Here is a 16,549-nt window from a genome sequence, read left to right on the forward strand (position 1 = left end):
AACCACACATTGCTCTAGTATCTGTGTGAGGAGTGGCGCCCCACACAGACTTCTAATCTGCGCCTTGTAAGGCATGAAAACCTAATATCTGGTCTGATGTTTTTATTTGTTTCTTTCTTAATTAACTAATTGGTAGTTTTTCCTACTAATGGGGGTTCTTTTAACATATATATATTTAGGGGAGGGTTCAATTACTTATGATATTATTAATTGGTATTTTTGAAAATTTAGTTGGGTTAAATATGCTATTAACTCTTTTTCTGCTTTATTATAGCATCTTATAACCGAATTTAAAGTTTTTTTTAGGGATTCTCTCAAGCAATGCTTTGTCTTAGTTTGGAGAAAATTAGAAGTCAAACATTTGAACCTATATTTGATTTTGAGAAAAGATGAGGTACATTTGCTCGTTATTATCATTTGAGTTAACTGATAGATTTCTTCCACGATCTAATTGTAAATTTTTGGTACTTTTTTTTCTTGCTGGCAGTTTGATGTTTATCTTTAGAAGCTTTTTGTATGACGCATGGCTCCGGGGTTGAACACCTAATGGGGTTTCCCCTCCACTTTTTCTTGCTTAGTAGGGGTTTTTTATTATCACCAAAACTTTTTCAATCTTTAAATAATGTTTCTCTTTCTTGAGACATTGTAAGTGTTGCTTACTTCGATGTACTCGTGTTGATTTTGGATAATAATAATAATAAAAAGATTTGAAAAGAAAGAAAGAAAGGCATGAAAATGTCGACACAGGCCTCTCAAGGTCTGAGTCGACGTTCCCTCCCCTCCCTAAATTGGTGGGTTACTGGGTGGCATAGCTTGTTGGGCAGGAAGGACCTGTTCCGTGAAGGTAGATAGATAGAAAGATAGACAGGAGTGAGCAGGAACCCTGAGAAGAGAATTTGGAGCATATTTAATCAGTCTGGGTTGTTCATATCTCTGGAGTTCTCCCCAAAAATCTTCTTGGATTTTACTTTATTTTTGCAATCACTGGAAGTGGATGCACATGGTAATGCCAGCATTTCTTGCCCATCCCTAATTGCTCCAGAGGGCCATTTAAGATTCAAACACACAAGCACACCAGGCCATGTAAGTGATTCAAATGAATTCTTCCAGAAATAGATTTTTTTAAAAACTGCAGATGCTGGAAATCTGAAATAAAATCAGAAAAAAAGGAAAAGCTCATCAGGTCAGGCAGCAACTGCAGAGAGTGAAACCAGATTGATGTTCCATCCCGATCAGTCTAAGTCAGCCTCAGAAAAAAAGACATCATTTAGAACAAAGATGAAGAGAATTTCTTTTGCCAGAGGGAGATGAATCTGTGAGATTTATAGCCACAGAGAGCCGTAATATACTGTAATGTTGAACCACGTTTGTGGGTCTGGCAAGTGAGATAGGAAATGCTGACTGCATTAATAGGTATATTCATTATTTATTTACAAACAATAAAAAGTTCAACCGAACATTCATGTTCCTCAAATTACAGTAACTACAAAGCTGAATATTCAACAAACATACTTAGTTAAAAGCACAAGCAGTGCATACTTTCCCAAAGGTCATGAGTGCCACTTGCCTTTAAAAAAGGGAGTCAGAATATACCCAGGATATTTGAAACTGGACACTGGGCAGTTAACCAATTGGAAAAGCAGCCACAGTTTTTAAACGAACACAATCAAGGGAGTTTCAACAATAGAATAAGCCCCACAGGACATGCACAAGGAGCAATTTACAACAGAGTAACACACTGGAGCCAATTTACAGCAGGGGTAACACACCAGGGATAACTTACAACAGAGCAAACAGGAAGGATGTGGAGGCCATGGAGAAGGTGCAGAACAGATTCACCGGGATGCCGCCTGGATTAGAGAGCGTGTGCTATTGATGAAGAAGTGTATTAATGAAGTTAAAGAGTTAATAAATGTTTTGCTGATTCTTTTTTAAGTATTAACGAAATAACACGTGTCTTGTCACATACTTGGGCCGGATCCTCCACCGGACTTAGTCTGGTGAGGAGGATGTGAGGACACCCAGCAGGACTAAAAAAAAACAAGCCCTGACAAAGGGCGGATGAGCTCCTTGTGAGCCAACGGCCATCTTCTGTGGAAGAGATTAAAGCCTCACCACGTGTCCACGAATCGTATGCTATGCACATAATTAGAAGAGACATGATGAACTTGGGCGTTGCACTGTGTGCCTGGACCTGCCCGAGGCCTCCGCCGAAGGAAGGGCCGAGCTCGAAGAAGCGGCCGCGGCTGGAGGCCGACACGGCCTCGGGCTTGGGTTCGGTGGGGCGGTGGCAGGCGGTGTCAAGGCAGCCATCGAGAACAAACTGGAGGGGAGGCTGTACTCGGTGCTGTCGCAAGATCAAAGAAGATGGAGGTGCATAGCTGCCAACCCTGCATTCCGGATGGCACCCACTGACTGACTGACTGACTGTCAAGTACTTGTAACTGCAATGAAATATGTTGTCCTGGAGGTTTAAGCTTGTTCCTGTTTTATAACTAACTTGTAGTTGAAACTGTCTGAACTGTCTAAATTTATTTCTGATGTGTGATTAGGTCAGGTGACTACTGGGTAGAATCGCTGTCTAGTACAATAAACTGTTGTCTTAATAGTAACCTTGAGGGGCACTGATAACAGGGAACTGATTCAGCATGACGGTTAAAGATGTTGTAATCACAATGAGTGACCTTGTCCAGAATGACTATAAAATAAGCTGTATCTGTAGTATTATCAGAGATCCTGGGAAGGTCCAGTTGGTAAGAGGTTGAGTCTTGCCCACTGTAAATCTCAGATCTCTCGCCGGCTGAAGTTGTAATAAAGAAGAAATGGTTGATTGAAATTATACAGTGTCTGATTTGACTTAATTCCACATTTGGTGCCGTGATTCGGATCCCGATACTGTATAGCCTTTAGCTGATAGTGCCGGATTAACCTAGTAACAAAAGTAGTATATGCTACGGGCCCAGCATTTTCGAGGGCCCCGCACTAAATGCTTGCAAGCTGCAGTCTGGTGAAATCGGCATCTCACCGTATTCTCACGACGATCTAGCAACGCTGTTGTTTTCATGTCGAGAGAGCTGCTTTCAGTCGAAGCAAGCAGCTGAAGAAGAGAGTGGAAGAATTTGGGTAGAAAAAATCATTTTTTAAACACTGCTCGGGGAGAATGGTCTGCACTGCGCAGGCGTGTGATGTAGCGTGCCAAGGTTTAAAAAGCAGACCACCATATACAGCGGCCATCGTTGTAGCGGCCATCATCGGAGTGGACTGAGTCAGAGTGGGACGGCTTTGGCTCAACAGGCTTCCGCGAGAACAGGCAAAGGCCAGGGTAGGTTCCGGTAAGTTTTTTTGTTCAGATTGTTTAGAGTAGAGAGAATGTCAGGCAGGATGTTGCATTGCTCCTCTTGCAGGATGTGGGAAGTCAGGGAGCCCTCCGGTGTCCCTGACAACAACACCTGCAAGAAGTGCATCCAGCTGCAGCTCCTGACAAACCACGTTAGGGAACTGGAGCAGGAGCTGGATGACCTGCGGATCATTCGGGAGAATGAGGAGATTATAGATAGTAGCTACAGGGAGGTAGTTACGCCAAAGGAGCAAAGGACAGGAAATTGGGTCACTGTCAGCTGAGGGAAGAGGAAAGGGCAGGCAGAGCAGGGTGCCCCTGTGGCCATTCCCCTCAACAACAAGTATACTGCATTGGATACTGTTGGGGGGGGCGATGACTTACCTGGGACAAGCTGCAGTAGCCAGATCTCTGGCACTGAGTCTGGCTCTGCAGTGCAGAAGGGAGGGGGGGAAAAGAGGAGAGCGGTAGTGATAGGGGACTTGATAGTTAGAGGTGCAGATAGGAGGTTCTGTGGTCGTGACAGAGAATCCAGGATGGTTTGTTGCCTCCTGGGTGCCAGGGTCAAGGATGTCTCTGACCGATTGCATGACATTCTGAAGTGGTAGGATGATCAGCCAGATGTCGTGGTGCACATCGGTACCAATGACATATCAAGGAAGAGTGAGGAGGTCCTGGAGAGTGAGTATAGAGAGCTTGGTAGGAAGTTGAAAAGCAGGACTTCGAGGGTGGTAATCTCAGGATTGCTACCTGTGCTACGTGCCAGTGAGGGTAGGAATAGGATGCTCTGCAGGATGAACAAGTGGCTGAGGAACTGGTGTAGGGAGCAGGGTTTCAGATTTCAGGATAATTGGGACCTCTTCTGGGGCAGGTGGGACCTGTACAAGAGATACGGGTTACACTTGAACTACAGGGGGACCAATATCCTTTCAGGGAGGCTTGTTAATGCTATTGGGGAGGCTTTAAACTAGATTTGCAGGGGGATGGGAACCAGAGTGCCAGAGCTGACAGTGTGGCTGGGGTGAAAATAAATGATGTTAAAAGTTCAAGCAAATCTGCTAACAGAAAGGTTGTGAGTGGTGGTAAAAATCTTCTGAGGTGTATATATTTCGATGCTAGGAGTATTGCGGGGAAAGCGGATGAGTTGAGGGCGTGGATTGACACGTGGAATTATGACGTTATAGCAATTAGTGAAACTTGGCTACAGGAGGGGCAGGACTGGCAGCTTAATATTCCAGGGTTCCAATGTTTCAGATGTGATCGAGGCAGAGGAATGAAAGGTGAGGGAGTAGCATTGCTTGTTAGGGAAAATATTACAGCAGTGCTCAGGCAGGACAGATTAGAGGGCTTGTCTACTGAGTCCTTATGGGTGGAGCTGAGAAACAGGAAAGGTATGGCCACATTAGTGGGATTGTATTACCGACCACCCAATAGTCAACGAGAATTGGAAGAGCAAATCTGCAGAGAGATAGCAGGCAACTGCAGGAAACATAAAGTTGTGGTGGTAGGGGATTTTAATTTTCCATATATTGATTGGGTCTCCCATACTGTTAGGGGTCTAGATGGTTTAGAGTTTGTAAAATGTGTTCAGGAAAGTTTTCTAAATCAATATATAGAGGGACCAACTAGAGGGGATGCAATATTGGATCTCCTGTTAGGAAACGAGTTAGGACAAGTGACAGAAGTCTGTGTAGGGGAGCACTTTGGTTCCAGTGATCATAACACCATTAGTTTCAACTTGATCATGGACAAGTATAGATCTGGTCCTAGGATTGAGGTTCTTAATTGGAAGAAGGCCAAATTTGAAGAAATGAGAAAGGATCTAAAAAGCGTGGATTGGGACAGGTTGTTCTCTGGCAAGGATGTGATCGGTAGGTGGGAAGCCTTCAAAGGAGAAATTTTGAGAGTGCAGAATTTGTATGTTCCTGTCAGGATTAAAGGCAAAGTGAATAGGAATAAGGAACCTTGGTTCTCAAGGGATATTGCAACTCCGATAAAGAAGAAGAGGGAGTTGTATGACATGTATAAGAAGCAGGGAGTAAATAAGGTGCTTGAGGAGTATAAGAAGTGCAAGAAAATACTTAAGAAAGAAATCAGGAAGGCTAAAAGAAGACATGAGGTTGCCTTGGCAGTCAAAGTGAAGGATAAACCAAAGAGCTTTTACAGGTATATTAAGAACAAAAGGATTGTAAGGGATAAAATTGGTCCTCTTCAAGATCAGAGTGGTCAGCTATGTGCGGAACCAAAGGAAATGGGGGAGATCTTAAATAGGTTTTTTGCGTCTGTATTTACTAAGGAAACTGGCATGAAGTCTATGGAATTAAGGGAAACAAGTAGTGAGATCATGGAAACTGTACAGATCGAAAAGGAGGAGGTCCTTGCTGTCTTGAGGAAAATTAAAATGGATAAATCCCCGGGACCTGACAGGGTGTTCCTTCGGACCTTGAAGGAGACTAGTGTTGAAATTGCAGGGGCCCTGGCAGAAATATTTAAAATGTCGCTGTCTACAGGTGAGGTGCCGGAGGATTGGAGAGTGGCTCATGTTGTTCCATTGTTTAAAAAAGGATCGAAAAGTAATCCGGGAAATTATAGGCCAGTAAATTTAACGTCGGTAGTAGGTAAGTTATTGGAGGGAGTACTAAGAGACAGAATCTACAAGCATTTGGATAGACAGGGACTTATTAGGAGAGTTAACATGGCTTTGAGCATGGTAGGTCATGTTTGAGCAATCTACTGGAGTTTTTCGAGGAGGTTACCAGGAAAGTGGATGAAGGGAAGGCAGTGGATATTGTCTACATGGACTTCAGTAAGGCCTTTGACAAGGTCCCGCATGGGAGGTTAGTTAGGAAAATTCAGTCGCTAGGTATACATGGAGAGGTGGTAAATTGGATCATACATTGGTTCAATGGAAGAAGCCAAAGAGTGGTAGTAGAGAATTGCTTCTCCGAGTGGAGACCTGTGACTAGTGGTGTGCCACAGGGATCAGTGCTGGGTCCATTGTTATTTGGACCAGAAGGAGAAGTCAGCTTAATTTGTCCAGTATGTCCGGAGTACTATTCAAGTGTATGGGGCTACTACTAACAACCTATTTGGGCTATGTTATATGATTCTATCCCCAAAAGAGAAAGGTAAATGGTTGCAACAAATGAGTGATGATACAGGATCGGTTCCGACTCAGGAGGATTTGGAAGGAAAAGTCCCTGATCGTGATAATCGGACTAATCATTTGATTCAAGCACTGGAGCAAGCCCTTCAACAACCAGTAAATATTAACGGGGTGCTGGAGTGCAAGCCCAAACCTGGAGAGACAGGAAGTGAGTATTGGGAACGTTTTGTTGCCTGTTACGGAACGTTTGCTAGTGATTCAGCTTTTAACCAGGGACAAGGTTCACCCCTGTTTAATGCTGTGTTATTGTAGTGTGTTCCTCCCAGTGTTGCAGATATGATCCAGACTAACAATGTGGATTGGTCTGACAATACTCGAACCCAGATGAGACGAGCTGTTGTTTATTATTGGAACGGTCAGGGTGAGTCCAAGTCACGTTCCATTCCAAACCCCAAGTCCTGCAACTATTTTGAGTTGATACCTGCAGCCGCCTGAGTATTTACAATAATGGATGTACAACATGCATTTTTTGCTGTTCCAATACATCCAGACGCACAGGGTGGAAAGGTACGGTCGGGCGGGATCTGGTGTGTGTGTCCGCCCTTGCCTGGGTGCCGGGTTCACCGCAGAAGAACGATCGTATCTGGAACGGAGGGGTCACAGTCGGTGACCTCAGAAGTCATTACAAAGGGCTCGCCCGAAAGCTAACTGCGAGGAATATCAAAGGTCTGTTTGGAATCCGATTTGCATATTCATTCGTTCTCTCTCCTCCCCGCCCCAACGGCACAACAGCGATTACTGTGAACTGAACTGAACTTTGCGTCATTTGAAACTGGTCATTTACCCCTAGACTGCGATAGAGCTTGATTGATCCTATTATCCTAGTTCTGTGTACATGTGTGTTTTATCATTGCTAAACTGTTGCATTTATATCCTTTTGATTAGAGTACTGTGTTACTTATTTCTTTAATAAAACTTTCTTAGTTCCAGTAATCCAGACTCCAACTAAGTGGTCCATTTCTGCTGGTTTGGCAACCCAGTTACGGGGTACGTAACATATGTCAACCATACTTTTCAGCCCGCCGTCATTCGCAAGCTCGAGGAGTTGATCTCCTTCCCGCGCTGACATGGATGACGCGCGGGTAATGACCTCGCGTGCGTTCCAGCTCAACAGAGGGCGTGACAGGGAATGAAGAAAGGTGCAGCTGGCTCGGATCGCCAAATCATATCGCTTCCTCGCGGCCCGGTGGTTGGGGACCGCTGTCTTAATGCATGTATGCATTTCTAAATGACAATAAAAGAGGATTGAGTGTCCTCATAATCTAAAGAAAAACCCATGATTAGTAATGCCCTATATGTTTACCATTTATTCGAGGCTCTTCGGCTCCCCTTCCAAGTAGCTATCATTGAATGCGCCGCACATACACGAGCTACTGATGAGGTGTCCCAGGGAAACGCTAGGGCGGATGAGGCGGCAACACAAGCAGCTCTCCACCAGCCGCTTATTATACCAATGGGGAGTAAACAGGTTCAAACGCCACAGCAAACGGGTATGCCAGACACGGGGGAAATTAGTGCATTTCAGGGGGACGCCCCTGCTGAGGTACACCAGTTCTGGTCTTAGATGGGATGCCACTATGATAAAAACACCCAATTGTGGCTGACCCCTGCGGTTCAAATATCATTTTACCTGTCTTGATTGATTATGTGCACAACTGTACCCACCTGGGCAAGGAGGGAATGGTAACCACATTATTACAATCCTGGTGGCACCCTAATTCCCAATCAGCAGCTGAAAAACAGACGAAGGCATGCCTATTATGTAAAAAGGCAAATACTGGGAAAAGGATACCTTGTTTTCCCGGGAACACCCCCTTGCCAGGTGGACCTTTTTCTTGTCTGCAACTTGATTTTATTGAACTACCTAGAGTACATTGTTAGAAATATTGCTTGGTATTAGTAGACAATACCAAGCAATATTTCTCGCAATACCAAGCAATATTTCTCGTGAAACGAGGCGGGGAGGGGGGGTGCTTATTCCGAGAATTCATAAATCTCACAGGTAACCTGTCACTACTATTCAGGGGTACTCCTTCTAAGGACACTCCTGATTCCACACGTTGGGGTAACCTGGCACATATCCAACAAACTGACTGTCTTACTTGTCCTGCATATGTGTGGCACAGAGAAAGGAAGACTTGTTTGGAGACCTGGGATACATAGTACAAAAAGTAGCACTAGCACATTCATCATGATATTATTTTCCCTCTGTTTCCATTATCCTTCTTCTGACGAGTTTACAGTCAGTCCGATGAATCCACCTCGGTTGCCCTTCCACCTTCACAGCCGTGGGTGAGGTCAGCAGCACCTGATAGGGTTCTTTCCACCGAGTGTCCAACTTCTTTCTGTCCCAATTCTTTATCAAGAGAAAGACCCCAGGATTAACAGTGGGATAGTCCCCGTTAGTTTGATCCTCGTCCTCTTGGTGGGCCTGGCGAACCTGCGAATGCAAACTTTGGGAAATTTTGGTAGTTTACACAAATATTTTCCCATTTCCTCCCCTAGAGTACGCATATCTATTTTATCAGGGAGGGGACGAGTTAACCCTGGTGTCCATGGGGTACGCACAGGCTTTCCATAGATGATTTCTGCTGGGGATAATCCAGTTCTAGTCGAGGGTGTAACTCTCATATGGAATAATGCCAAAGGTAAAACCTTAAACCAGGTTAGTCCAATTTCTTGCATAAGTTTATTTAGCTTATTCTTTAAGGTTCCATTTGCTCGTTCCACTATACCAGCTGCTCTTGGATGGTGAGCACAGTGAAATTGCTGTTTTATTGCCAGTTCTTTACCGATTTTCTCACTTATCTTAGCAATAAAATGAGGTCCACTGTCTGACCTTATTGATTCGGGTAATCCATAACGGGGAATCACTTCTCTTAAAAATATTTTTACAACCATCAGTAGTGGATATAGCCTCTACTGATAATACTGCTATGATGGTTGTAAAAATATTTTTAAGAGAAGTGATTCCCCGTTATGGATTACCCGAATCAATAAGGTCAGACAGTGGACCTCATTTTATTGCTAAGATAAGTGAGAAAATCGGTAAAGAACTGGCAATAAAACAGCAATTTCACTGTGCTCACCATCCAAGAGCAGCTGGTACAGTGGAACGAGCAAATGGAACCTTAAAGAATAAGCTAAATAAACTTATGCAAGAAATTGGACTAACCTGGTTTAAGATTTTACCTTTGGCATTATTCCATATGAGAGTTACACCCTCGACTAGAACTGGATTATCCCCAGCAGAAATCATCTATGGAAAGCCTGTGCGTACCCCATGGACACCAGGGTTAACTCGTCCCCTCCCTGATAAAATAGATATGCGTACTCTAGGGGAGGAAATGGGAAAATATTTGTGTAAACTACCAAAATTTCCCAAAGTTTGCATTCGCAGGTTCGCCAGGCCCACCAAGAGGACGAGGATCAAACTAACGGGGACTATCCCACTGTTAATCCTGGGGACTTTCTCTTGATAAAGAATTGGGACAGAAAGAAGTTGGACACTCGGTGGAAAGAACCCTATCAGGTGCTGCTGACCTCACCCACGGCTGTGAAGGTGGAAGGGCAACCGAGGTGGATTCATCGGACTGACTGTAAACTCGTCAGTAGAAGGATAATGGAAACAGAGGGAAAATAATATCATGATGAATGTGCTAGTGCTACTTTTTGTACTATGTATCCCAGGTCTCCAAACAAGTCTTCCTTTCTCTGTGCCACACATATGCAGGACAAGTAAGACAGTCAGTTTGTTGGATATGTGCCAGGTTACCCCAACGTGTGGAATCAGGAGTGTCCTTAGAAGGAGTACCCCTGAATAGTAGTGACAGGTTACCTGTGAGATTTATGAATTCTCGGAATAAGCACCCCCCCTCCCCGCCTCGTTTCAGATCGATGGTGAGTATCAGGGTGTAACATAACCCAGAATTGTGGGTGTCTCTGTTTTAAGGGATGGTATTTACGTATACCCACAGAAGGGGCTGAGGGAACTCCTATAGAACTTACCCCATACTCCGAGAAAGGTAAATGGAACTTGTTATTGCCGAACTGGAGGAATAGAGGAAACATTTTTGGGAAATAGCTCCTGTACAGAAATTAGGACTGATCCCCCTCCGTTTGCTGTTAATGGAACTTATTGGGTATGTGGTAAGAAGCCATATCTATCCATGGCTCTCAGGGCCTTATGATGACAAGGGAACTGTCACGACGAGAAATTGGACAGGTTGTTGCTACTTTGCTTATGTAGTACCTTCTATATATTCATTAGCCAATATTTCTCATCATACTCAGCTAGAACGGAATAGGAGAGGAATTACAGAAAGTGAGAGATTTTGGATGATAGTTTTTCCTTTTTTATGGGACAGCCCGAAATTCGCGAGAAATAATCATGTTGGCAGCTGCACTAGAGGAGTTGGTGAATAGTACTGCTGAGGTTTTAACTGATGTCCAGACCCAGATTAAGGATTTAACTACTGAAATAGTAGCTCTGAGGATGGCAGTTTTACAGAATAGGATGGCATTGGATTTATTGCTAGCAGAGAAAGGAGGGACATGTGCTGTCATAGGAAAGGAATTCTGTGATTATATTCCAGATGAGCCTTCTAATATTACAGATCTATCTCAGCATATCACTCAGGAAATCCAGAAAATTAAGGGAATCAGAGAAAAGATGCTAAACTAGTTTTGTTTAGTTTAGTCTAGTTTTGCTTAGCTTAATTTAGTGTTTTTTTTCTTTTTAGTTTGGAGGTTTATTCCCCATTTATCTTTTACCATGTTCAATTATATTTAGAATTGGGGAGATCTAACATACTTGTACTATCAGCAATTTTATATTTGCAAATGCTAGCTATTAATAATGTAATCCCATTCTCTGTTTATCAATATTATTATGTTTATAATTTTGAAAATTAATAAAAAGACTGGAAAAGAGAAAAGATGCATGGGTTGACCAATGGTAAGGGAACCTGGCCTTGGCCTTTTAACATTTTTGGAGACTTTTGGGGAACACTTCTGCATGTAGCGATGATAATAGTTTTAATTATAGCCATAGTAATTTTTATAAGATGTGTTAGTCCCCTTCTTATAGTTTGTTGTAGGCATGATGGATTACTTTAAATTTTATCATCAAATGATAAAAGGAGGGAATGATGAAGAATTGCATTAATGAAGTTAAAGAGTTAATAAATGTTCTGCTGATTCTTTTTAAGTGTTAGCAAAATAACACGTCTTGTCACTTACCTGTAACTGCAATGAAATATGTTGTCCTAGCGGTTTAAGCTTGTTCCTGTTCTATAATGAACTTGTAGTTGAAACTTTCTGAACTGTCTAAATTTGTTTCTGATGTGTGATTAACTTATGGGTAGAATCGCTGTTTGGTACAATAAACTATTGTCTTAATAGTAACCTTGAGGGGAACTGATAACAGGGAACTGATTCAGCATGACGGTTAAAGATGTTGTAATCACAATGAGTGACCTTGTCCACAATGACTACAAAGTAAGCTGTATCTGTAGTATTATCAGAGATCCTGGGAAGGTCCGGTCGGTAAGAGCTTGAGTCTTGCCAACTGTAGATCTCGGATCTCTCGCTGGCTGAAGTTGTAATAAAGAAGAAACGGTTGATTGAAATTATCCGGTATCTGATTTGACAGAATTCCATACTATAAGGGGAAGTTAACTACGGAGAAGGCGCAGAACATGTTGTGACTGATTTCAGATTTAGATTTATTTATTGAATGTATATCGAAACACACAGTGAAATGCGTCATTTGTGCTACAGCCAAGGATGCCCTGGGGGCAATCCACAGGTGTCGAAACACATCCACATTTCTATCAAGTCACCCTTCGCCCTCCTTCATTCCAAAGGGAAAAGCCCAAGGTGAAAAGCAGAGATGTTTTTTAAACGAGGGGTTGAGTGGTCCACTGCAACTTTTATTTACAGACATAATTATTGAGTACTACAACACAAAAACAGGCCATTCAGTCCTTCTAGTGTTTGTCGGCCTGGTTTTCTGCCTAGCTAGTTCAAACTACCTGCAACCAGACGTTAGCCCTAGATAGCTATCCAAACGTCTCTTAAATGTTGCAACTGAACCCATCTCTAACACTTCCGCTGATAGCTCGCTTCATACACGAGATGTCCCTGAGTGAAGTTACCTCTCAGATTCTCCTTCAATATTTTACCTTCTACCCTCAACCTATGACCTCTAGTGCTAGTCATTCAGCCCGAGGGGGAAAACCCCTCAATATCTTGTATGCTTTGTAAGATCTCCCTCACTCCCATATGTTCCAGGGAATAAATTTCTTATTAACTCATATGAAATACTGGAGGAACCCAGCAGGTCAGACAGCATCAATGGAGAGGTATAAGCAGTCGAAGTTACTGGCCAAATCCCTTCATCAGGTCTGGAGAGGGAGGGAGAAAGCAGAATGAATAGGTATTTGGGGGGGGGGGCGGGGAGAGATGGCAGGTGAGACCAGGCGAGAGGAAAGATAGGTGGTGTGGTAGGGGAGAAAGGGAAAAGTTGAGAGGAGATCTGTTGAAAAGGTCACTGTCACGGTCCCGATCTGTTGTTCCCTGGTTCCCTTTAAATTTCCTTTGTGTCACGATTGGGACCACTGACTCCTTGTTTTCCTTTAATTCATTGTTTCCCCGTGTTTCTTGGGAAGAGTCGCGGCTCCGCGTCCCACGTCCCGGGAAGAGTCACAGAGGGAGGTGCTGGGAGCAAGGGTGGACCCAAATGCAAGACACAAAAACACTATGTTCGTTGCAAGGAGAGCAAAGCAGGAGCAGGAATAGCGTACTGGACAAGGACACAGGCCTTGGACTAGGCTGGGACTAAGGGTCTGGGCTAGGACTCGGAATCACAGACCGCCAGGGCCAGGACTTGATACACTTGGAGCCGCCGGGGCCAGGACTTGATACTTGGAGCCGCCGGGGCCAAGAACTCTTCTTAATCACAGGACAGACCCAGCCACAGGACATAAAACGTAGAGCCGGGAATCCTCGTTAGCACAGGACGGAGTCGGGACTCTAATTGACACGGACCCTTCCAGGGTACAGGGCTAGGACCCCTTTTAGACGCACGACATGGATACGGAGACCACACAACGATGAACAGAACTATAACTGGGCTCAAGTAAGCTCCAAGCCGTGGCGACCTCTTGACTCACCCCCAGTGGGTTAAATTTGACTGACCCGTACTAACAGGGGAAGGCGACTTACTGGCACTTGCTTCGGGAGGAGACTAAGCTTGCTCCGGCTAGATAATACTGACTCGCAGTACCTTTGGTGATTTTGTTAACGCTCTCGCGCTGAACGGCTGAAAACCGAAGACGTATAAACTGCCGGTTCAGCTGAGAGTAAATTGCCTCCAATCACCAAGCCCGAGGGACACGGGAAAACAGGGAACCAAAGGGAAACGGAGTCAACGGTCCGGATCGTAACACAAACAAAGTAAATTTAAAGGGAACCCGATCCGGACCATGATAGGAAGAGACCCGGCTCTGTGTCCTGTGTCCAAGAAAGAGGCCCAAGTCTGGGTCCCAAGTCCCAGGCCAAGACCAGGCCCTAAATCCCAGTCTAAGTCCACGGTCCGAGCCCAACTCCAGCCATGCATATTCCCACTTCCGCTTCATTCATTCCTTGCTGTTTCTCTGTACAACCCCTGCTTTCCTAGTAACTATTACTAAACTCTATTTTTGTTAACGTTACTAAACGTGTTTGTCATGCATTTGGGTCCACCCGTGCACCGCACTTGTGACAGTCGCGGTCTGAAGACGAAGGAATCTGATAGGAGAAGAGAGTGGGCTATGAAGGAAATGGGAGGAACTTAGAGAAATCGATGTTCAGGTTGCAGGCTACCCAGAATGAATATGAGGTGTTGCTCCAATAAATTTCTGTGTCCTTGGACATCCCGCCGTTGCTGGACGTTGACCTGACTCACTCTCCACCCGGACGGTCAATGTCACTGGACACGTCAATAACCAGCGCTCTCGGCCGAGCCCGCGCTCGCTTTAACAACAGACCCCAGGGCTCCGAAGCAAAGTTCAGGAAGTGGCGAGGAGAGGTGCGCACAGAAGAGGGGTCGAGATCCTCACCTGTTGACACCCACTGTTGGTCTGGTCGGAATCTCACGGATAAACTGCAATAGGGGGTGTCACTTCCCGCAGAACTTTTTCAAGGACGATCATTGCCAAGGGAAAACTTTGTAGCCAGTGCTGAGGTTATTATTGGGTATTATTGTTACCCCGCTGTCTTTACAGACAGCCACGCCCTCTCCCCCCATTTCTCTCCACACACACACTCTCTCTTGCCACTCTCAAGTTCAAAGTAAATTTATTATCAAAATACACATAGATCACGATTTGCAACCCGGAGGTTCATTTTCTTGCGGGCATACCCAATACATCCGTAATAGAATGATAACCATGATAGAATCAACTTGAGAGTTCAACCAGTGTGCAAAAGACACCAAAGAAAGGAATAATAATAAGTAATAAATAGCGAGAGCATGAGATGAAGAGTCCTCCACACTCGCTCTCTACTTATTCTCTCCTCACACACTCTGTGCTCTCTCACTCTCTCCGCATATTTTGTTCTCTTTTCCCTCTCTCTTCTCACATTCTCTCTCCATACTCTCTCGCCTCTTTCTTCTCTCTCCCCACGCGCACACGCTCCCTCACATACTCAGTTTCTCTCTCCCCCACACAGACTTTCTCTCACACACTCCCATGTACTCTCCCTCTCTCCGCACGCACAGACCATCTCCCGCCATATACAAACTAGCTCCCACACACTCTGTCAATGCACACTATTTTCTCTGCACTCGCACATACACTCTGTCCTCAGATACACACTCCTCTCCTCTCCTCTCCACACTCTCTCAACATTCCCCCTCTCAAACGTTTACAATCTCCGCTTCTTCCTCGGGTCCTATCGTCCCCTCCCCCTCAGACACAAATCTCTTATATCCTCGCTGGCAATCATATATTCTTCCTCTCTCCCTTTCCCTCTCCCCCTCCATCCCTCCCTCCCACCCTCCCTCCCACTTTCGCTCCCTTCCCCCTCACACTTACGCTCCCCCTCTCCAGGTCATCGTACAGCCACTGGTCGAGGAGAGTTCTCTTGCTGGACCCTCGTTCTCCCACTAGAGTGACATAGACGTAGTCGTTGCTTCCCGAGTATTCTGACGTTCCAGTGGCTACCGTGACCCTGTAGGTGACCATCTCTCCTGTCTAGGTGAGGAGACGCGGAGCCAGCACTCGGAGTCCAGTTACAGATAAACACTTTACCTGGTGGGGCGGCGCACTTTATATAAATAACAGCCGCCTGTTAGGGCACTGCCAACCACTCTGTGGTTTGTGGGATTGGCTCGCGTTCCTTTGGAAGTTGCCGCTACCAGTTCCGACTCCGTCATCTTCAGTACGGGACTGGAAACAGACAGCTTCCCAGCCGCCAAACTGAACCGGTGACTCTCGCAACTCGGACAGACCGAAAAGGGTAGGTCAAGGAAAGGGTAGAAAGTGGGCACAGCAGATGGTGCTTCTGCCTCAGAAATCCAGAGACACATGTTCGATCCCCACTTCCGGCGCTGTGTGTGTATGTGTGTTTTTATCCTTCTTTGCACGTGTGTGTTGATTGTGTATGTCTGTGCTATGCATGTTGTGTGTGGTTGTGTATGTGCGTTGTGCGTTTGCTGTGTGTGCATTTGTGTTTTTTTCTGTGTGTGGCGGTAGTGTGTGTATGTATTTGTGTGCCTGTGTGTTTGTGTGTCTGTTCTGTCCTTTGTGTACATACGTATTGTGTGATTTTGTGTGCGTTTATGTCTGGGTTGTGCATTTTGTGTGCCTGTGTGTTGTGCATGTGTTTGTGTGTAGTGTGTGTGTGTGTGGGGGGGGGGGGACGCATGTTGAGTGTGTCTGTGCATAGGCATGTGCGTATATGTCTGTGTGGTGTGCTTTGTGAGCGTGTGTGTGGGTTTGTGCAGCAGTATGCAGAATACAGTGTCACAGTTACAAAGAAAGTGCAGTGCAGGCAGACAA

At 44.9% G+C, this 16,549-nt stretch overlaps 1 protein-coding gene across 1 annotated transcript in view; it reads right to left on the bottom strand.

The window, feature by feature from the left end:
- The window catches only part of LOC140198371 (polyunsaturated fatty acid 5-lipoxygenase-like), a 77,937-nt gene extending 61,860 nt beyond the window's left edge, over positions 1 to 16,077 (bottom strand). The window contains exons 1-3 of the mRNA XM_072259467.1: positions 15,907 to 16,077; positions 15,584 to 15,742; positions 3,026 to 3,097 (exon numbers count right to left, since the gene is read on the bottom strand). Of these exons, the coding sequence (XP_072115568.1) occupies positions 3,026 to 3,097; positions 15,584 to 15,742; positions 15,907 to 16,077 (402 nt within the window). The remainder of the gene's footprint in view (positions 1 to 3,025; positions 3,098 to 15,583; positions 15,743 to 15,906) is intronic.
- Positions 16,078 to 16,549: the final 472 nt, after the last annotated feature.

Source organism: Mobula birostris, chromosome 5 (genome assembly GCF_030028105.1).
Source record: "Mobula birostris isolate sMobBir1 chromosome 5, sMobBir1.hap1, whole genome shotgun sequence".
In the NCBI taxonomy this organism is placed as follows: Eukaryota; Metazoa; Chordata; class Chondrichthyes; order Myliobatiformes; family Myliobatidae; genus Mobula; species Mobula birostris.